Raw genomic sequence first — 24,397 nt, forward strand, 5'->3', positions numbered from 1 at the left:
ATAATAATTCAAACCTCAATAAGCAATTTGTAATAAATTCACATATAAGTCTAAACATAGTAAATCACAATAATATCATTCATCCATCTAGATAGATAGATACTTTATTCATCCCCGAAGGGAAATTCACATTTCCAGCAGCATCCCTGAGCTGAGAACAATACAATAATAAAGCAAAAAAAAAAATACAATATACAAATACCAAGTGTGACGTGCACATGCCCACTGTAGCGTGTTATATAGAATATCTAAATACTGCTACACAGAATACATATTGCAATAAAATTCGGGAATATGCAATGTAGGTGGTGTGGTTTAATGTGGGCTTTTACTCTGCCGGGTAGAGTTAAAGAGCCTCATGGCATGAGGAAGAAAAGATCTCTTCAGTCTGTCCGTAGAACAAGACAGTGACAGCAGTCTGTCGCTGAAACTGATCTTCTGTATGGAGATAATGCTGTGTAGTGGATGCGATGGATTGTCCACGATTGACCGAAGCTTTTCCAGTTCCCGTCTCTCAGCTACTGTTGTTAGGCTGTCCAGCTCTTTGCCCACAACAGAGCTCGCTTTCCTAGCCAGTTTATTGAGACGAGAGGCATCCTTTTTCTTGACGCTGCCTCCCCAACACGCTGTCGCACAGAAGAGGGCGCTTGCCACAACAGTCTCATAGAATATTTTCAGGAGCTTTTTGCAGATTTTGAAGGAGGCCAGCCTTCAGAGGAAGTAAAGTCGGCTTTGCCCTTTCCTACATAGAGCTTCTGTGTTGGCAGTCCAGTCCAGTTTGTTGTCCAGCTGCACACCCAGGTATTTTTAGGTCTGGACAAATTCTACACATTCTCCTTTGATGGTTACAGGAACCGGGTGAGTTCTGGTTCTCCTGAAGTCCACCACCATCTCCCTGGTCTTGGTGGTGTTCAGGTGCAGGTGGTTTGCGTCGCTCCATCAGACAAAGTCCTGAATCAATTTCCTGTACTTCTCCTCCTGCCCATTTCTGATACACCCCACGATCGCAGTGTCGTCGACAAACTTTTGCACATGGCAGGACTCAGAGTTGTACTTAAAGTCCGATGTATACAGAGTGAATAGGAACGTAGAGAGCACGGTCCCCTGCGGAGATCCTGTGCTGCTAACCACAGTGTCCGATGTACAGCCCCCCTGTTTCACATACTGGGGTCTGCCTGTCAGGTAGTCCGTAATCCATTCTAAAAGGTGTGAGCTACCTCCCATCTCTGTCAGTTTCCTAATCAGCAGCAGAGGCTGTATGGTATTGAAGGCACTGGAGAAGTCCAAAAATGTAATCCTCATAGCCCCCTTAGCCCTATCCAGGTGAGAGAGGGATCGGTGTAACATGTATACTCTAGCATCCTCCACTCCCACCTTCTCCTGGTAAGCAAATTGCAGAGGGTCGATGGCGTGACGGACCTGTAGCCTCAAGTGGTGCAGCAGCAACCGCTCCATAGTTTTCATCACATGTGATGTCAGGGCGACCGGCCTAAAGTCGTTGAGTTCCTCAGGTCTTGATTTCTTTGGGACTGGGATGATGCAGGATGTTTTCCACAGCTGAGGGACCCTCCCCTGTTCAAGGCTCAGGTTGAAGATGCGCTGTAGAGGGTCTCCCAGCTCAGATGCTCAGGCTTTCAGCAGTCGGGGGGATACTCCATCTGGACCAGCTGCCTTGCTGGTTCGCAGCCTCCTCAGCTCTCCATACACCTGGGCTGCAGTTATTTTTAGTGGGGGGATGTCCTCCATGCTAGTGTCCAGAGGGTTAGGGGGAAGGACAGCTGGAGTACTCAGGGGTGAGGATGAGGCGGAGTGGTCAAACCTGTTGAAAAAGTTGTTCAACTGGTTGACTCGCCCCACATCTACATCCACAGCCACACCCTGCTTGGTGCTGCAACCAGTAATTGTTTTCATCCCTTCCCACACCTCCTTCATGTTGTTGTTCTGCAGCTTTTTCTCCAACTTCCTCCTGTACTGCTCCTTCCCTTTCCGGAGCTGGACTCTGAGCACCTTCTGTACTCGTTTGCTGATCACCATTTTTAAAGGCCCTCTTCTTTTGGTTCAGAAGGCACTTGATGTCGCTCGTGATCCAGGGCTTGTTGTTGGCATAGCAGCGTACAGTCTTTATAGGAACAACATTGTCCATGCAGAAGTTAATGTAGTCAGTGGTGCAGTTTGCCATCTCCTCAATGTCCCCACTGCTGGACCATAGCAGGACATCCCAGTCTGTACGTCCAAAGCAGTCTCCCAGAGCCTGCTCAGCCTCGGTGGACCATTTTCTGAAAGAGCGTGTGGTTGTTGGTAGCCTCCTCACTTTTGGTTTGTACTGTGGTTTAAGCAGAATGAGGTTGTGGTCTCCTTTTCCAAGGGCAGGCAGTGGTTTTTCACTGTATGCATTTTTGATGTTTGCATACAGAAGGTCAATAGTCCTATTTTCCCTGGTCTTGCAGTCCACATACTGGATGAAAGAGGGCAGTGTCTTATCAAGAGTCACGTGGTTGAAGTCCCCAGAGATTAACATTGCAGCCTCCGGGTGTTGTGTTTGTAGCTTTGCCACAGCGGAGTGGATGACGTCACACGCTACTTCCGCATCAGCGCGCGGTGGGATGTAAACAATAACAGCAATGGCGTGTCCGAACTCTCTGGGCATGTAATAGGGACGCAGACTTACGGCCAAAAGTTCGACATCACGGCAGCAGATAGAAATCTTTGTTTTTACATGCCCGGGGTTACACCACCTCGTGTTAACGTAGATAGCCAGCCCCCCTCCTTTGCGCTTCCCACTGACTTTTGTGTCTCTATCAGCCCGAACAGCGCAGAAGCCGATTAGCGCGACGTTAGCGTCTGGGATGCTAGACGTGAGCCACGTTTCCGTAAAGCAAAGCAAGCTGCACTCCCTGTATGCTTTGATGTCTTTCACAAGCACAGCCAGTTCGTCGATCTTATTTGGTAGGGAGTTGACATTCCCCATGATTATGGACGGTACCGAGGGCTTATATCGCCACTTCGCCGCTAGCCGCTTAGCCTTTACTTTAGCACCGGCTCTGCACCCCCGGTAGGGTCGCCTCACCTCGTTAGGTAAAAGGGGGACCGCGCCGGCTCGAGAATTCTTCAGGTCGAGGAGTTGATTCCTCAAATAAACGCATTTTTGCGCATTAAAACCCATATCCATAGGATAGAAAGTAATCCAAAGTGCTATTGTAAGTATTGCAAGGCAGCCACTGAAGATGTAAGCAAAAAAACAAAAACAATAAATCACAAAAGTAGCGAAAATAACACGGAAGCTGCTGGAATGGCTGCCATTCGTGACGGCGCCGGAAGTATATTTATTTATATCTATTCATTATCTGCACCGCTTAGTAGGAGCCAATCCCAGCTGTGTTCGGGCAGTGGGCAGGGGACACCTTGAACTGGTTTCATGCCAGTCACAGAGCACACAATGACAGACAACTCACTTGCTCAATCACACCTAGGGACAATTTGGAACGGCCAATTATACATGTATGCTCTTTGGAATGTGAGATTAAAACGAAGTGCCCGGAGGAAACCCACACAGGCAGGGGGGAGCATGCTAACTCCACACGGGGAGGGTGCAGTAGCTGGACTTGAACCCTGAACCTCCGAACTGTGGGGTTGCAGGGCAACCACCTAGCCGCCAGGCCACACAATCATATCGACACACTATAAATTGTATCTTGCACTTTTTAACGCAGCAGTTTTTTTCTTGTGTATGACTGGACCACACACATTCACATTACATTTAAGCAGTGTTAGGAAAAATGCAATTTTAAATAATACATAACAGGGTTATTTTTTTCACTAACGAGATAATTTAACTAATAATTTTTCCACCGTTACTACGCCGTTACCGTTACTCACGGTAAAAGTGTTGTGTTACTTTGGCTGCAGAATTGCCAACAGCGGTGTGTCCCGCACACCGTTTTTAGAGGTGTGGTTTTCTGCTTTTCCTCCTCAAAATAGTGACAACCATATAGCTAGATAGCGATTACAATTATAGAGTGCGGAAAGAAAGGGCAAATGAGGGCTGATGAAATGTAAAGTACCCAGAGTCGTGTCGTTCACAAACGATATGTCTCCATCTTGTGTTTCATTTTTTCTGTAGATTCATGATTTTTGTCCTCCCCCTTTGTAATAGATTCCTTGCAGAATGTTACATAATAAAAGGTAATACAGTAGAATATAAATCAAATATACCTTTATTATCATTGTTACAAAATGGGTTGAACATATTGTGACAACGAAATAGGATGTAACACTCCAGTTACACATTTTGACTGTAAAGATAAAAGATTAAATATGATAAAAAGATAAAAAGAATTTGGATTTATATGAACACAAAATATTTACACAAGAAAGTAAGGGCATGGAAAAGCAGAAGATATTTACATTGGGTGTGTACTTACAGGGGATCGTAGTAGTGCATGTAGGGATTAAAGCAATAAAACAAACTAAAGAGCCATTTGGGACATGAAAGAGACGGCTGCCTTTAGTTAGCCAAGCTGAATTTAAAAATATTTCTCTAAAACAGTCAGAATTCCCATCTTTTCAATCAAACTCTAGTAGAATTTGATTGGTTTGAAGCCCAGAGATAACGAGAGTATGGAGTGTCTCTGCTCATTGTTTGTTTGCAGGCTATTAAGATTGCACAAGCCAAGAATAATGAAGGTTTCTCTGTTTCCAAAGGTTGGTGTACACATTTTCTTCTAATTAATTTGTTATTTGACTCAAGGACCTGCAGTTGGTACAAAACTTTGCAGTGAGGCTTTTAACAAAGTCAAGAATGTTTAAACACATTACCCCGATTTTAACCAACCTGCATTGGCTCCCTGTTAGCTTAAGATGTGATTTTAAGGTTCTGTTGGTAGTGTACAAAATCATGCATGGACTTGCTCACTAGATAGGAGTGATTTAATTCCCCCCTATGTTCCGGTCCGGAGCCTTCGCTTTGAAAATACTGGTCTACTAGTGATCCTTTAGCCAAGAAGAGATCCACAGACAGAAGAATGTTCTCCATTCGGGGTCTGGTGCTGTGGAATGATCTGCCCTCTGGGATTCCATCTGCAAACTTAGTGGAACTGTTTAAATCTAGGCTTAAAGCACACTTATGTTCTATAGCTTATGAGTGACATAGATTTCCTGTTGATGATAGCTGTGTATTAATTGTTTTTACAACATCCATTGCAGCCTGGTCATCCTGGAAGAGGGATTACCTCATGTGCGGTCCCCTCTTAAGGTTTCTTCATTTTCCTCCTGTTGAGGTTTTTGGGGTTTTCTTTGACCTAATGTAGATTTTAGACCATGAATGGTGTAATAACAGTCTGTAGTTCGCAATAATCTGTGGTCTGTGCAGCTCTTTGAGAGTCTTTGTGATTAAGGGCTATACAAATAAACATGACTTGATTTCAATGGGGTCAGCTTCTATGCGAGTATTACGGATCCCTTAATTGCCAAGCTCGTACGGGCACCACTTTCGGTGGAGATTCTTTGGCAAGTACTTAGGCAAGTACTGGCGGCACCTATCCTTTTTTAGGCCGTTTAAAGTAACAGCTTCAATGTATCCTAATGTAGCGGAGTAAGAGTACAGTTTCTTCTTCATTAATCTACATGAATAAAAGTAAAAAGTTAAGTGATTTAATAATGGAGATACTTAAAGAGGTACAAAATGTCCCAAAACTTACTCAACTAAATGTAACTGAGTAAATGTAACTCGTTACTACGCACCTCTGCCTGTGACATTACTTATTCTACATCCTAAACCATTGAGGACGGTCTAGTTCCAAAATTCTGAATAGCACATTCTACTTTATTTGTTGCATTGCACTTTTGTTGTAAAATATTTTTTGTGGTGATGACATTATTTTCACCACTTTTGCTACATACTAAAGGAGCAGGTACATGTCTAATTCCTGCACTTTATTTAAGTTGATATATTGTTAAAATCAAATATATAGCTGTACTAATAAAGTCATTCCTTCGTTCCGTAGGTCGCTCTTAGTTCGGAACACTTCTCATCCATCAGTGGGTTCAAATGTGCATTAGATGTGAGCCAACTCTTGACAAATATCGACAATAAATAATAACACGAGACATTTGCTACTCCAAAAACCCACAAAATATAACGGATAACAGTAAAAACCTTGACCTAGTTTTATTAACTCACATGTCATGCATGTATGCAAGTAGTAATAAGTTGGGTAATGTGTTACTTTTTGTGTCTGTAATAAGGGGAAAAGTGAATCATATTTTAAATGAGGTAACTAGTAACTCTAACTAATTACTTTTTCTCAATAACACAGCCAACACCGATGAACATCCATAGATTTTCCTGGAAAGTCTTTTTTGGGATGTGGGATTTTGTGTCAACTAGCGTAGCAGTTATAGCTCATTTGAGCAATACTGACCCCCAGAGTGAAAGCACCAGCTGCATTTCATGACTCAAAGACACTTCTAAGGTACACGCTCTGTGTCTCTGAGTTGCAACGTGTGTGCTGTGTCCAGGAGCGCATAAAAATGCAGCGAATCCCCCCTCTCTTATACGGCGTGTGTGTGTTTTTACATGGCTGTAATAGCTGCGGCTTTGCAAGCGTTAAAACTAAAACTAAAAAACAAATGCATCATGCGTCTGCAGGTATTGAGGGACGGTAAAATGATTCCTCTGAGAACTACCCTGTGGTAGTGTTGCGGTTTTTGGGAGTTTTACATAAGCGTCCGTGTACAACAAACAGCAATGGGAATGTGAAACTTGACGCTGCAATCCAAAATGTACTGCTTACATTGTCGTAGTTTTACAATGTAAGATTATTACGTTTTAAAGATTGTGAATTCTTCATTTGAGTTGTTCATTGTGGTTAGTACGGTATTCGCTTGAATGCAGGCCGAAACAGATATGGGTTGTGTTATCTGACCTTGAGTTACTTCATTTAGAATAGAATAGAATAGAATAGAATAGAATAGAATAGAATATATCTTTATTATCATTGTTACAAAATGGGTTGAACATATTGTGACAATGAAATTGGACATGGCACTCCAGTTTCACATTTTACTGTGAGGATAAAAAACAATTTTAAAAAGATAATTCACACAATATTTACACAAGAAAGTGTGGGGATGTAGAGGCAGAATATATTTACATTTACATTATGGGATCATATTAGTGCAATTGATTTATGGATAAATAATAATGATAATACTATTGATAAATAATTATAATAATAATAATTACATATATATATATATATATATATATATATATATATATCTCATCTCATCTCATCAGCCGTACCGCTTATCCTCATTAGGGTCGCGGGGGGGCTGGAGCCCATCCCAGCCATCTCCGGGCAGTGGGCAGGGGACACCCTGAACTGGTTGCCAGCCAATCGCAGGGCACACAGGGACAGACAAATCATTCGCTCATTCACACCTAGGGACAATTTGGACCGGCCAATTCACCTGAAATGCATGTTTTTGGAACGTGGGAGGAAACCCACGCAAGCACGGGGAGAACATACAAACTCAGCACAGGAAGTCTGGAGCTGGATTTGAACCCACGACAGGTTCCCATGACATGAACTGTGCCGCACAAGCGCTAACCACTGCGCCGCCGTGCTGCCTATATATATATATATATATATATATATATATATATATATATATATATATATATAGACTTAAAAAGTGGTCGGCGGCGCCCTCTGTTGGCTGCATCGGCTCGCTACAACGGGTCAGGTGCAATCGACATTTCGTTCTGTGTACATTGTTACACAGAATGACAATACAAGGAAATTATTATTATTATTATTATTATTATTATATATATATATATATATATATATATATATATATATATATATATATATATATATATATATATATATATATATATATATATATATATATATATATATATATATATATATAAAATAGATAATAAATACTTTTTATTGGTAGCTTTGAAATTTCCGAGTAGCTGCTGACTACTTTATTGTATCCAGTGCATTTGAAAAGATAAAATTCAAATCCCAGTGTGAAATTCTTCTTGAGCCCACATCTAAGGTACTACAGGAAATTGAGTTGGAGGCATTCCAATGCAAGGAGGACACCAAAAACAATTGAAAGATTTGGATAGAATTTATATGACTTTGGAGGATTGACAGTTGCATTCCTTTGTCACTTTGCTCTGGCCTTGTTTTGTCTACCATACCTCCAAATGTTTATACGCTTGTTTGTTTCTTCTAATTTTGGTGCACTCCTTCAGAGTGCCATCATGTATGAATATCTTTTCAGAAGTTGTGCCTGAGTGCCAAAACATATTTGTTTGTTTTTGGTAAGTATTCATCCTCTAAGCACGATAAATCACAAGAAGATTGCAGGAATAGCATTGAACATATCTTTGTTCACACATCGAGGAACCCCCACTTTTACGTTACCATGCTTTCTTTAACCACCGAGTGAGAGGGTGTGGGCGGCGCCTGAGTGACAGAAACTGTGTAATCACTGAAAACACTGGGCGCTGAACAGTTCTTGCAAAGTCCATGCATCGTTCATGCATAAGTTAGGTGTTCTTGCAATAAAATAATTTTAGAAAGCATAGTGCCCTTGTGTTCATGGTGAGCATTTTTTAGATATTGGATGGATTACAAATGCTAAAAAGCCCCCAAGTGAAAGTTTTGCTTAAAATGCAACCTTAGTGCAACCTTTCACAAAAAGCAGTTTTTGAAGTTTTCTTGGAAACCATTTCTCTCCAAAAAATGATTAATGTTCAACTGTTGTTTACTAAACAATGGTAAGAGATAGAAACATATTTCTTTCTAATAAAACGTGATTTTAAGGCCTTGCTTTTATATATCTTACGCACACATAGTAAAAGAACAAATTTTGTAGGCCTTTTAAAGTAAGTCCGACTGTTCCCATTTAAGAGAAACGTCTGGCATTGAATGAGTTAATTTAAATTTAGAATCGTAACCCTGATCTGACTTGAGTTTCAGTCGAAGTGTGAGCAAAAAGATGACATCAGAGTTGTACAACACAAAGCAGTCTACAACAAAGATACAATACACAAAGGAAAACAATGGAGGCTATAGAAAATACTCCCCTTTGACTCAAGTGACAATTTAAATGCCACTTTCAGCAACAGACTGAAATGCAACTACTGATGCAACTGCTGTGCAAGGTAAGCATTACAGGGCCCTACCATTGCCATTCAGAAGCAACATATAATAATACTTGACTTACTGTATACAAAAACATGTCTTAAAAAGTGTTGCAATGTGTGTGGATTGCATGAGTAATGAATACGTTACAGTAAATACTCCATACAAATAACCTGCATACTGTTCTTCTCTAATCCAGCCCAACATATTGGGAGATTTCTGTTTCCTTGAATCCATTTTGATTAACAGTTTATCAACATGCCCCTCTATTTTTTAAATACCATAATATTATTACTGTTTTGCTAGCTGATACCATTTTTTTTACCAGGCATTTATATTTTTGGGGTAATATTTCTCGTGTTATAGTTCCCAAACAGATTACCTTGAATGTTTTGGGTATCCCGTATAGCACAATTTTTTTCAACATCATTTTTTTTTATTCCAACTCAACTACATCTTGTTATAGATGAAAAATATGATGGTTGTCAATGTATTTTAATTATATTTTTAGTTTTAAAAAAATCACAAGAAACTTGGATAGGCTATTCTTTTTCCTCTTTGGCCCTTGAAGACAAAATGAATGTAACACCCTTTCATTATGTTCTGCCCATTTTTCACTTTCAGCACTTGAGTTTATTCAATAATATGCATGGATTCCTAGCAGAAGAACTCCAAAATGTACCTCAACAGCGGTTTCATAGTCGGAGCCATCAAGCAAGGTGATTTTGACAGGAACAGTCTTGGGCCTCTTGCTGCTCTTCTGGGGGGATTTGGAAGCTTTGCTGGGAGTCTTGTCTGAACTTTCCTCTGCATCTCGGTGGTCCTCTGGAACCTGGGCAGAAAAGGTCCGAATGTCCCATTCTTATTTATGTCTTACTATTCTCATTCACAACCAATAGCCTGACTCGCTATGGGATTAATTGGCCAATTTCTTGAAGCCCCGCAGTGAGATTTAAGGAACTGTTGAGGTACTGGAATGATTGAGAGAGAAGTAAAATGATCTGCTGATTTCCAGTACACCCACCTGATTGGTTCTCCTGCAGTCACCCTCCATTGCACTTTTCATTTCGCCCGCCAAAGCCTTCTCCGTGGTCATAGAAATTGATTGAAGACCTGCAAGCAAACATTTACAGTTGGTTGGCATCAAATCCTTTACTGTCAGCTCTAAAGAACAGTGTTGCTGGAATGATCACTATCCCTAAATGCCCAATATGGCTCGAAAGTCCTGATTAATTGAAGAAAACTCTCCCTCGGGTGCTATTCTCATTAATACAGTCATTTTGGCATCTGTACTAGTCTCAGATGGCATTCTCATCCCACAGGCTTTAAAACAGAGCAAAGAGAGTGCATAGTGCAGGCACCAGCATCCTGTCATCTCAAGCTAGTTGTAAATTCTATCAGCAGAAGAGCAATGCAGCAGTCCACCCTGAAAATCAAGAAGGGTAGAGGGGCTGTTATGAAGCGAAATGATAGAACACAAGTAAAATGGGTTATAAAGAGACTGACAGCAAGGTGGGCAGATGGAAAAAAGTAATAAAGCTGACGGACGAGAGGAGTCATTTAAAGGTGACTACCGCATCCAGGTCTTTCCCTGAGTGAAAGAGCTCCGATTCAGAGCACAGACCATTCCTAAGAGGACATTAATATTTGTGATAAAACACTCAGTGACTTTTATATTAAAAGACAGCATAGAATAATTTATTCTGTCAGCTGTACTCGCCCAAGAGAACTTTGGAAACAGTCCTTTGGTCGACAGCGTGTCAATTATTTCACAAAGTAAAATCGTATATTTTTACCAGACAGAGTTCTTGAAACTCAATGAAAATGTTGATGCCGTACTTCACACTATGCACACCAAAATGACCAAGCTTCCTGAAACAATTGCGCAAGGTAAATTAGATTAATTTTGATATTTATCTTTATTTGAGTGTTCTTATACTCTTTAAGGACTTTCAAAGCCATTTTTTCAACAACACCACTAACCTTAAACAGATAAATCCTGTGTGAGTCATGTATTTTGCAGATCCACAAAAATATCTGCTGTTTACTTATCCGATTTTTAATCTTGCATGTGTATTGTTTAAGACATATCATTTTTAGATGTTGAGTAAACCACAAATATATTTGTTTGTGACACTAGTCTTTCCCTGTATAGTTGTTAAGTAAAAATTACCATAATATGAGGCTTACATTTTCAGTTGCAGGAAGTTCTTTCCTATTATAATTTACAACTGGCAAAAGCGACCTTATTATGTTCCATGGTTCATAATAAATGTCCATAATTGATACGCAATCCTTGCACTAATACAGATTTTATAGTGCCCTGTTAGGTGTTGCGTGGACCTGTTGTCTTGGACGTGACCAGGAGGGGGCTATCAAAATGCCACACAAACTAATGCCGCTGCTGTTATTCACTAGGGAAGAAGAAATACAATGGCAAAGCGAAGCCACCAGATATTAATCTCTGCCTCATTTTTAAACAGACTTGTTAAGAAGTTTGGCAACAATTTTAAGCATTTTCAAACACTTTATCCACATTTTAAGCAGTTTTCAATCCTTGAAAACACGAGACACAAGCACCCGTATGAACCTGTACGAACCCTGTTATTTTCACTTCATCGCGTGACTTCGGTGTTTCATAATTCTGAAATAATCCGATATGTAGAGCACAAAATCATCCCAAAAAAAGCACATGATGCATTGCTTTACTTTTTTTCCACTTTGTCGGGTAGTTCAGGGACACTCTTTTATTTCAGCTAACAGCCAAAACAAGCAATATCCCATTTCCGCACGATTCTTTGTCAGATTCCCAAATACCTTGATGGTAGCACTGATGTTGTTATTGACAGTTAAAAGGGATGTTTTTCAGGTCAGTCTCCTCCCAGAGAAGGAAAGTCATTTTCCAAAATGCTCAGACGAGTTCATTTCAACACAATGCTTGATGCTAGGCATTTAGGAAATAGTGTACAGGATCTGTTTTCACCTAATACTTTTCCACATTAATCACACTAAAGATGCTTTGAATATAAGCTCATGACATAACATTTTGGAGATGTTACTTTTTTGTGGTCAGAAGTTAATGATAACAAATGAAAGCTTGGGTCACATGAAGAAAGATTGTTTTCGATTATGTCCTCAAAAATTTTGTATAATTTTTCTAATTCCGGGTAAAGAGCAAGTTTTGCGCCAGGAAGGTGGCAAAAACTGATGGAAAACACTTTAAAGGGGAAACAATAGTTGTGAGAAACCAAAAATATTAACCTTGGAGTCAGACCTTGAAAACAAAATCTGTAAATGGTCTGCATTTATATAGCACTTTTCAAGTCAATGAAGACCTCCCAAAGCACTTCACACTTACCCACACACGCACACACGTACACACACACACACACACACACACACACACACACACACACACACACACACACACACACACACACACAGATAACAGCGTCAGTCATGGAAGAGGAAGGGTAACTACCTGCATTAGGAATTCAGTGTCTTGCTCAAGGACACTTCGACAAATAACACAAAGAAGCCAGGAATCGAACCTGCAACCTCTTGCAAGACAAGCGCTTTACCCCCTGAGCTACTGCTGTCCCATGCGGTCCCGTTTGAGCACAGTCGTGAGCATTTCAAATGATTCTTAAATTAACATCTTGTTTATTACCAACCTGTAAAGTTTAAACTATAGTATATACTTGAAATAAGGGGAGAAGACAATGCATTTTGAACTAGCAAGCTGGATTGGGTGAAAGGCTTTCAGATAAGAATATTCCATCCGCTTCTAAAGCCCCCCTCTGAGTCTCGTCTTTTTTATTAAATCTTCAAAGTTTTGAAACACAGATCAGCAGTAGAAGGTGTAGGTATCAAAGAACGGCTACATCATTGGTCGATAGCAACAATGATGTTATAATTAAAACAATGAACAACAGTTGTGTGGCACGGCGGCTGAGTGCTTAACTTGCCATGGCACAGTTCTAAGGTCATGGCATCAAAATCCAGCTAAGGTTAATTGGCAGGTCTAAATTGTCCCTAGGTATGAATAAGCAAGTGAGTTGTCTGTCCCTGTGTGCCCTGCGACTGCTTGGCAACCGGTTTAGGGTGTCCCTTGCCCACTGGCCAAACACGGTTGCGATTGGCCCCAGCACCCATGTGACCCTACTAAGGATAAGCGGTGCAGATAATTAGCATTCAAGGACGGTACCTAACTACTGAACTTCAATACAAGAATGTGCAAAAACTAGTTTGTCCATTTTCTTCTCCAAAACCTCCATTCATTATCCATCCATTATCTGCACGGCTTATCCTCAGTAGGGTCGCGGGGTTGCTGGAGCCCATCCCAGCAATCTCCGGGCAGTGGGCAGGGGACACCCTGAACTGATTGCCTGCCAGTCGCAGGGCACAGACGGACAGACAATTCGCACACCCATTCACACCTAGGGACAATTTTGAACGGCCAATTAACCTGACATGCATGTTTTTGGAATGTGGGGGAAACCGGAGTGCCGGAGGAAAACCCACGCAAGCACGGGGAGAACATGCAAACTCAACACAGGAAGGTTGGTAGCTGGATTGTACCCATGACGTCAGAACTGTGCCGCACACGCGCTAACCACCGCGCCGTCGTGCTGCCCCATCCTCTAAATAATATTGAGAGTCTGTGTTTTTCCTATGGGCTATTTCAAATCTGCCTCAAAAAATCGTTACAGGATGTTTGCACAAAAAAATGACGTGAAGATCATGAGACCATTCAGAAAATGTTTGCGGTCCAGAAATTGCTCACCTATTCACGGGGTTATCCAAGTTTGTGAAACAAAAATTCGAATTAGACATCAAAACTGCCTATTGAAGAAATAAGTGAATATAGAGTTTCACCACCAATCTCAGCCAAAAACCTCTAATTTTTTGCAGATAATGACTTCAAGATGCTGCTTTTTGGTTCTTTATTTGAAGAAGTCAGCTTCACGTTCAGATGTCAGAAGCTCTAAAAGTAATTATTGTCGAGCGCTACTCGGTAACCTGTCAGGTCTTTCAACTGACCTTGGCTTTACGCTCCTTTTTAGTCATATCTCCTCAGGGATCGTTAAACCTAATGCTGCAAGATGCTAGGAGTCCAACTTCAAGATTTAGAAACCACACACGTCTGATCGGAAACATGTGTCCGACTTAGCCAACAAAAGAAGCAATACATGACCCCCAAAAACAGATATAATATAATTCTGTAGTTGAGCAAATCTCAGCTATAAACCTCAGCTATACTCTCAACGCCTAATAAATAAATCCCCTTAGGTAGCATTAATCTAAAACATTTTCAGGCATACACTTGTGGTTTTCAATAACAACACTTATGTCTGTTATAAATCTTTACGTATACAGTATACACTTACCGGACACTTTATTAGGTAGATTATGCTTGTAACTGGTTAGACCCCCTTTTGCCTTCCAAACTGCCTCAATGATTTGTGGCATAGTTTCAACAAGGTGCTGGAAGCATTCTTCAGAGAATTTTGTCCATATTGACATGATGGCCTCACACAGTTGGTTCAGATTTGTCGGCTGCACATCCATGATGCGCATCTACAGCTCTATTGTATTGAGATCTGGTGACTGAGGAGGCCATTTGAGTACAGCAAACTCATTGTCATATTCAAGAAACCAATCTGTGATGATTCCAGCTTTATAACATGGCGCATGATCTTGCTAAAAGTAGCCATCAGAATTTTTGTACATTGTAGTCTTTAAGAATTGGACATGGTCAGCAACAATACTCGGGTAGGCTATGGGTCAATTGGTACCTCTGGGCCTAGCTGAAAGGAGTGGCACCCAGCCATTTGACGTAATGGGCGTTCAGAAATGCTCTTCTGCCTACTTTGGTTGTAACGGGTGGTTATTTGAGTCACTAGTGCCTTTCTATCAGCTCGAGCCAGGCTGGCCATTCTCCTCTGACCTCTGGCATCAAGAAGGCATTTCTGCCCACAGAACTGCTGCTCACTAGATTTTTTTTCCGACCATTCTCTGTAAACTCTAGGGATGGTTGTGCGTGAAAATCCCAGTAGATCAGCAGTTACTGGGAAACTCAGACCATAACCTTCTGGCACCAACAACCATGCCACATTCAAAGTCACTCAAATCACCTCTCTTCCCCATACTGATGCTCGGTTTTAACTGCAGCAGATTGTCTTGACCATCTCTGCATGCCTAAATGTACTGATTTGCCGCCATGTGATTGGTTGTTTAGAAATTATATATGTAAATATAATGTAGAGTATTTAATGTTTAGTCAGAATTTTGTTTTGCAATGTCAGAAAATGATCAAACAATGTCAAAACATGTGAAGTAAATACCTGTTCTGTGTTTAAAGTCAATCACATAGATATGTTATCGGACTGATACTACTGGAATGTTAGATTGGAAAGGGCGGTCTATGGTTTCATTTACGCATCAAATGTTGCCGTCACAACTCCACCACAGGGGGTCCGCCCCTCCTAGGAGACCGGAAACCAGAGCTGGTACATGTCTCACCTCGCAAGGGCAGTCTGATTTTGGCCAGCCACAAGGCAGGAGGGATGTCCTAACAGGAAAAAGATGGATCAAGGCCCTGGCCGGTCCTGGCCAGGTCTCAGCTCACCCGGACTCAGCCGGCAAGCCTTGCCAGGTTGGGTGCCAATCTTGATCACGCTAGCGGCCAAACTAATGGGACAAAGCCAGCAACCTCAGAGAAGCTTCAAGCCACCAGCAGTCAACTTCTCCCTCAACACTCTGCATCCGGGGATCCTCGTCCCAACCAGCTCTCAAAGCCTACCAGGATTCCTCGTTGCTCTTCAGCCGTGGACATAAAGACTGGGCCGTCATCTTCATTGACGCAGGACTTCGCAGAACATCTTGTTGTTGCTAGATATTGGTATTGGTGTGACGTAAAAGGGGGAACTCTATCAAAATACAGTGACGTAATAATCAAGCCAATGTTGTTGTCTATCCAAATGGTGGCAGTTTAGGTTCTCAACTTCTAGTTTTGTTTATATATATATATATATATATATATATATATATATATATATATATATATATATGCTCTCTTTGTTGCCCAGATAAGGGGCATGTTATGCATGTTCCATTTTGTCCTTACCCAAAGTAAAAGTGACATAAAAATTGGATTTTTATCGTGGATTTCTTTAAATGTATCAAAGCGATTACACATTCTGTAGTGTATTAATATAGTAACGAAGTTAAACTTGAGGCGGTACACTATAAAAGAGTATTCAAGTGCTGCATCATTCTCCAAATGCACTGCACCCAACTTAATATATTAATAGACTAATATAGCTTATATAGATACATGGCATACGTTGCATTCATTAAAAGGCTTATAGAAAGCTTTCCATTTTTCACGGCTCCAGACAAATTCGTTTTTTGTTATTTTGGTCTAATATGGCTCTGTGACATTTTGGGTTGGCCCACCCTTCCCCTAAAACCGATCAACATTGTCCCTGCGATCATTCGAAACATTCTCAAAATATAGCAGCGCTTTCTGCTGATTGTTCTAATTTACATCTCTCAGATCCCAGTACAACGCCCTTTTAATCAAGCTAAGAGGTACAACTCAGCCAATAGCTTTTTTCACATGCTGACAAAGTCTTAAATACAGCAGAATCGACCTCTAAGGAGGCTCCGAGTCCAGCGTTGAAATGTGCTTTACATTGCAGTGGCGTCTTTGCAAACTCAATGTCCATGATTCCAGTTACATCCGCCTCTTTCATTGCTACCACAACATTGTTCACGACGCACCCTGCATTCCGCACACAACGTTGTTTTTCATTTTCCAAAGACACTCATTAAATTTGCTTCTAACTATTATTGTTTGACCATTGCTCCCTTAACTCATAAGGATATGGAATATTAATGAGTGGGTTTTCCAACAAATGTCTTCTATTGATTGGTAAAAGCCGTTCTCCAAAGAAACTAGACGAGCTTCATTTTGCATTCCTGAAGAGGGAAAGCATTTGAGGTTTTGGAGAGTATCATAAAACCAATCAAGCATATTGTATAGACCAGGCTGCAACAGCAAACATTGTAAAAATGTTTGGCCGTAACAAGACTGTTCCGTGAAATGCAGACCACTTTTCAGTTCAGTTGCAGTTGACTCAATGAGTTGAAAATTACATGAGATTATAAAAACATGAAAACATTCTGCTTGTTAAAATCTCCAGTAGTACTGGGGTTTTCTCGTTTTTTACTTGCACTAGAATCAGAAAATAATGCTGCTGCCTTTCATTGTATTTCACAATACACGATTATACTCTCAGATTTTCTCAGATGAATACAACACTGAAAGCCCCGGTGTGTAATTTGTCTAATACGAACAAAAAACAGTGGCACAAAGCTCAGCGTAGCAGCAAATTTCCAGACAGATATGGTGACTCTAGGTAGGGATTCCACAATGTAAAAGAAATACAAATTTGTCGACCTATGATTTTTTTAATAGAAATTAACAATGGTATGATAGTTCATGTATTTTTGCCTTGTATTTAAAACTAATATAAAAAAAATAAAAAATAAAATATTTTTTTACTGAATGAAAGTTTTGTTCTGGGGCTTGATCCAGACTTTCTTTAATGAAGCAGCCCGGATCAGTAAAATAATTTAAACCCCAAAGTAGTATTATTGGATTTTTTTCCCGGTATTATGCTTTAACATTTTGCCTACATTAGTTACCTACCTCATCTCATCTCATCTCATTAGCTACACCGCTTATCCTCAGTAGGGTCGCGGGGGAGCTGGAGCCTATCCCAGCAATCATTGGGCAGTGGGCAGGGGACACCCTGAACTGGTTGCCAGCCAATCGCAGGGCACACAGGGACAGACAACTCACTCGCTCATTCACACAATTTGGACCGGACAATTCACCTGAAATGCATGTTTTTGGAATGTGGGAGAAAACCGGAGTGCCCGGAGGAAAACCACGCAAGCACGGGGAGAACATACAAACTCCGCACAGAAAGTCTGGAGCTGGATTTGAACCCACGCAGGAGGTTCCCAAGACATGAACTGTGCCGCACATGCGCTAACCACTGCTACCTACCAAACATACTATAATCATGACAAGGAATAGTTTCCAAACACAACACATGTTTTCTCAAACAATAGGGGAAAATGATTTTTATACTTGGCATTGAATGTGTTAACTGGTTTACTTTAACAATTGAGTAAATCCACCTGAACAAACTAACTACACCATACAAACTCCACACTGGTCTCCAGCATCCGGAGTGAACATCTGGTTTGTATATTTAAAAAAAAAAATCATAACCTTTGATAGAAATGACTTAGATACTTGTTTATTGTTGATATACTCAGAAATCTATGGCAGGCCAGATCCAATCATCCAACCGTCTGTATTCCTCCTGCAGGCAGTGTGTTTTAAATAGCTGACATAAATGGTGTACAGTCATCAAAGTATATATATATATATATATATATATATATATATATATATATATATATATATATATATATATATATATATATATGATCTCATCTCATCTCATCAGCTGCACCGCTTATCCTCAGAAGGGTCGCGGGGATGCTGGAGCCCATCCCAGCAATCATCGGGCAGTGGGCAGGTGACACCCTGGACTGGTTGCCAGCCAGTCGCAGGGCACACGGGGACGGACAACTCACTCGCTCAGTTACACCTAAGGACAATTTGGACCGGCCAATTCACCTGAAATGCATGTTTTTGGAATGTGGGAGGAAACTGGAGTGCCTGGAGGAAACCCACGCAAGCACGGGGAGAACATACAGACTCAACACAGTAAGGCCGGGAGCTGGATTTGAACCCACTCATCAGGAGGTTCCCACGACCTCACACGTGCTAACCACTGCGCCGCCGTGCTGCCCTCATCAAGGTATATAAAAGTTTTTATTATTTAAAAAAGGATAGGACGCAAGTAAACATGAGGTATGATTAAAATGTGATTTAAAAGGGCTAAGGTAACTATCTAACTGTAGTATAATACATGTTAAGTATTCTTTCCAAACATATATTTTATTGGAATAATTAGTCACATATTTTAAATACAAACTAATGAATGCTTTCCTTTGTCAATCGTTTTGTATTACTGTTGACATCAATAAACATATTTTTTTTAAAAGGAAGGAAGGACTTCTATTGAGTGATTGTCATAAACTACAATGTGGATTGTCGCACTGGCTAAATTGTATATCTGTGCTGTGTGATTTTTATGTGTCCCGCATTAACAAACCAACATTAATTCGGAAAGCCTTAATTTCGGCAATCTTCAAAATGTTTTTTTTTGCCGGATTATCCCTCACGAAAAAGCCTTTGACTTGTAACAATCTGTTTGAATCATCTAATACAATCAGTGTGCAGGAACCAAAGGCCACTGTCTTGTGACAAGGTCAAGAAAGAGAATTACTATAGTGGTTGAGCTATGATTCACTGCTCACTTTTTTTAGAGTCTCTTTAAAGTAGTGCCCTTCCAGATGGCCATTGATTGCTGTCTATTATGGTGCTGCAATTTCCATTCTTTTAAATAGTGTGAACCAAAAAGTGAGCAGGGTCATAGTCTTTTAAGAGCTAGCTTTGAACAAAATGGTATTTCAATGAAAGACTCATTCTTTTGGTATTCGGAGATCTACTTGTAACGACCAAAAAAGGAAGTGAATAAAAAACCAAACACTTTTTTCTAAAGTCGATTCTGCTGAGTGTTTTTTTTCTCTCTCTTGAGGTTCAAGTGCAACAAACCACCATGAAAAAATTAGGATTCGCATCCATGTCAATGTATACAATGATCACAATCCAGACCCTTGGGATTTACTATACACCACATGTATTTTTCGTTTTGTTTTTTACTCATAAAAAATATATTTTGTTTACAATAGGCAGTTGTAAATTACTTTAATTAGAGCAATAATTATTCAAGGTACAAGTGGTCAGCAATTATAACATCAGGTGAACACCTAAAAGCAGATCAGCTCAAAAATTGGTGAGATATCATGAAAAATACAGATAAGAACAAATCCCAAAGTTGAGATCTTTGTTGAAAAATGCATTTATAAACATTTTAAGATCAAATGTAATTAAAATAAATTCAATGTTAGCATGGTTTTTGCAAGCTCATTTGCATTCTTCCAGTCCCTTCCAAGTCACTTTTGTGCTATTCAGATTATTCCCTGTCGAATTTACTCCTAAAACTTCACGAAAATTGTTAAGATTTTGAATTGTATAAATGCAATTTTTTCAAGAAGAATATGAATTTCTGAGTTTGATTGGTTTGGTTTCTTTGACTCCCAATTGGAGCTACATCATGCATTCCAACTTTTTGACATTAAAAAGCAGGAGGTTGTATCACACACAAAAAACACAAATTGTCTCCAGTAAGACAAAAAACAAACACAAAACATGAGCTTGTTTAAAACCATTAGTGGCAAACTAAAACAGAAATTTAACTGTTTATTCGCGAACAAAGACTTAGTCTTCCAAACAAAGTGGCCTTGGACTAAAATACTTGTCTTGTGTCAACATTATTTTTTGTTTACCTTCTAAAAAGCGGGGGATTTAAAAACATAACAAAAAAAAAACAGTAGGCCATTTTAAGGGGAGAAAAGCAGTATTCTAACATGTACAGCAGTAGAGTTGTTAGGTACGTTGAATAAATGAACTCGCCAATAAACATTATCTTGGGAAGAAAAAAATCCAAAGTCAGAATACCCTCATGAACCAAAAGATTTCACATTTTGGTGGGATTTACATTCCTACCCTGCTGTGATTTATTTTATTTATTTTGTGTCATTCTTCACTGTAAACAAAAGCACTTGAATTCATTATAATCAAAATCTGCGTAGTCCAACCTGATACTTGATTTGAAATGGACCGATGAATTGCATTTGTAAAATTGATCCTTTAGTTTGGGTCATTAGCATGAATTCAAGAAAAAGTTCCACAACCATTTATGCAGTCTAAAACCCATGTAGGTGGGAAGCGTGTCACCAAATTCTACCATCAGTGCCCAGAACTGTGCTATAGTACCTTCAAGCCAGGCATGTCAAACATTCCAACCGGGGATCCGGATCTGATTCGATCAGACCTGCTGTCAATTTTTGAGTATGTCAAAAACAAGAACAGAGTCTCTTGGTCATTTCTAGCAAAAGTTACGAGTTGTTTTAAATAAATGCTCCGACATGCTCTCTCCGGCCGCTATAGGACAGGATTGAATTAGTATAGCCTGTTTGTTTGTGAATAAATGTATAAATGCCATTTTTTTACACTTTAATAAGCAGTAACTTCTATTGTTATCTCCATTATAAGGCGTAAAACACAATCCGTCTCCAGAGTATTCAAAAAACAACTGTAAAAGAGTGAATTATTTTCACATGAGTCTGCGGACATTTGCTTTAAGTCCGCAGACTCAAAGACGGAGCATCACCAAAGGGGCATCAATACATTTAGAGAAAATGGCTTTTAATGATATTGATTTAATTCAGAATCAAATTCGGCTATAACGGTTTCGACCAGCAGACAGTGCTCACTGTTTCCCACATGAATTATTTCGACATAGCCTCATATTATCATAAAGGAAGCAATACTTTAAACATATTTCAATTTTACCTTTAAATGATCAATTTTTAAGTCATCGCTATGGATTAATGATTCATCGGTCCAGAAGAAAAATATTCAGGACACACAAATAAATAATGCATGTGTTTGATACTAACAAACTACGTTTATCTACATGACAAGGAAAATTGTATCAGAGAAAAAAAATAAAGGACATTGTTAACACAAGCCCTCGCAGTCTTGGAAAATGGGAACGGGAAAATAAATTCAGTAGCAATAATGAAATTACTAATCCATAAACCCGTGACACTCTCGCAAACACACTACTATACTATCTCATACGTACTATTATACTCTCCTACTCAAACTACTATACTTTGTCACACATACTACTATACTCTCACAGATATACTAATACACTCTGATACACACACAACTGTGCTTTCATACACAACAAACCACATTCTCACACACACTACTATAGATGCTCTCATACCCTATAATACTCACACACACACTACGATACTCCAACTCAAGCACGACTATAGATACTCATGCTTTTCAAAATAAAGTTCTCCAATTAGTTGATTGTAATTTTTGTAATAATTATGATTGTTGACAAGCAGTGAACCGATTCCTGGCATGAAACTTTTGATTACATATGAACACTTTGGGGTTTTCAAATCATTATTATTCTGCTGGGGAGTCTGGTCACATCCTGTGAACGGATGGTTCTGTGAGTGGAATCTACTGGGGGTATTGCTTGTTTAAAACTGAAGTGGAAAACCAAGGAAAACGAATGCGAACGATGGAGCCATAAACTAAAATACTAGACTCGAATGAAGATGTTTGTTGTTGTTTTCTGTTTTAAAAGCGGTGGGCCTTTTTCAGGGGGCGAAAAACGGTAGTCTACCCAGTAAGGCAGTAGTATTGGCAGGAATATAAAAGTGTTGTGTTTTGGAAAAATCCCTTGTCATCCGTGATTATAATATGTAGGGTAAGTTTACATCATTTTACTGATTCGGGCTGCTTCAGGGCAGAAAGTTTGGATCCAAGCCCAGAGCCAACCTGATTTTGACATCCCTACTCTAAACTATGACGGTGTATACATAATATTTATTCAGTTTACGTATATATATATATATATATATATATATATATATATATATATATATATATATATATATATATATATATATATATATATATATATATATATATATATATATATATATATATCCCTCAATTTTATGCCATTGCATCAGAAATATGACTTAGGGGTGAGGGATGACTGACAGATTTGCGCAAGATATGAAAATTATGTGATTTATCCCCGACACGATATTTAACGAGCGGGACCAGTCATTAGTGATTCATTGCAAAGGCAGAGGTTTTGGAAACAATGAAGATGTCGTACTTTGAAACGGAGCTGGAGGATGAATAATTACCACTCAAATCCGAGGTAAAATGAGTGCACAACACAGTGTCCAAGTGATAAACTAAAATAAATGCATCACCTGCATGCCTAAAACAGTTGCAGTATTTAATCACAAGAACTTGGTGCACTCGGTTTTTCGAAGCAAAATTTATGGTCCACACTTTGATTCTCACGAGGGAACAAAATATTTTGGTGCTGAAGTTGTCAAAGAAAACAAATAGAACAGATTTTTACAAACCGACACTTCTCGCGTGAAAAAAACACAGCAGAAGCCCCTTTTGTAACTAGGAGTACAATCAGCATGCATTTTTGTCATCTAGGAAAGTTGACACAAAAAAAGTTCATTTAATAAAAACTGCACTAGATTCTATTGACAATTCAACACTAAAGTTATCTTATTTTGTTCAGGTACTTTGTTTTACTCCGCCTCGAGAAAAAAAGGCTATTTTTGTATTTATTCATCAAAACTGTTTTTCCTTAACCCTCTTCTTGTCCTCGCCTCAAAATAACCCATCACTGTGTTATAAACACAAAAATAATCCACCCTAATGGCAAGATGTGAGCCGGATCAGGAAAAAAATTCTACTTCTCAAATGAAAGGATTGTACAGTTTAAAGCAGAAATGGTAGAATATATGATTACCAAACACAGAATGACCAGCAAAACCATAACAACTTAAAGTACCGTATGAAATCACACATAAGCCTAAATCGCATAATAGCAACCCCCTAAAACTGCTTTAAAATAGCCACATACTGAAATTATTGAAAATATGAATAAAGCGTGTACCTAAACAGAGAAAGTTATTTGATACAACGATAAAAAGATAAAAATATTAAGTATTTAATCTTTTTTCTGTACCTTCCAGAAGCACTTCAATGGCAGACACTCATACACATGTTTTGTATTTCACTTCCTTCTACGGCTTTTTGTAACTGTTTTCCACTTTTTCTTCCCGTTATCCTTAAATAGTGGGACCCACTATTATGGACGGAAAAAGGAAATAATACATAGAAATTGACAATGAAATGAGATTTGGTCCTTCTCAAACGCACCAATTGACTGGACAGGAAGAAGAGATCGAGCAGGGGATTATTCCAGTCTACTGTTAAGGAGTGTAATCGACCCTTGGGTTTTTTGTTTTTCTTGGCATTATTTTGCCAAGGCAAAAGCCTGCAACCCACTTTTCTGTCCTGACCCACCAGTCGA

The 24,397-nt window shown here is 39.6% G+C and overlaps 1 protein-coding gene across 6 annotated transcripts in view; it reads right to left on the minus strand.

Moving 5' to 3' along the window:
• The window catches only part of LOC148369841 (band 4.1-like protein 1), an 83,955-nt gene that overhangs the window by 44,310 nt on the left and 15,248 nt on the right, over positions 1 to 24,397 (minus strand). For all 6 annotated transcript variants that reach the window (XM_088332056.1, XM_088332054.1, XM_088332055.1 and 3 more), the window contains exons 2-3: positions 10,195 to 10,283; positions 9,853 to 10,002 (exon numbers count right to left, since the gene is read on the minus strand). In XM_088332056.1, coding sequence (XP_088188182.1) covers positions 9,853 to 10,002; positions 10,195 to 10,266 — 222 coding nt within the window. In that variant the 5' untranslated portion in view covers positions 10,267 to 10,283. The remainder of the gene's footprint in view (positions 1 to 9,852; positions 10,003 to 10,194; positions 10,284 to 24,397) is intronic.

Source organism: Urocampus carinirostris, chromosome 3 (assembly GCF_059441175.1).
Source record: "Urocampus carinirostris isolate Australia breed hairy pipefish chromosome 3, RoL_Ucar_1.0, whole genome shotgun sequence".
NCBI classification, from domain to species: domain Eukaryota; kingdom Metazoa; phylum Chordata; class Actinopteri; order Syngnathiformes; family Syngnathidae; genus Urocampus; species Urocampus carinirostris.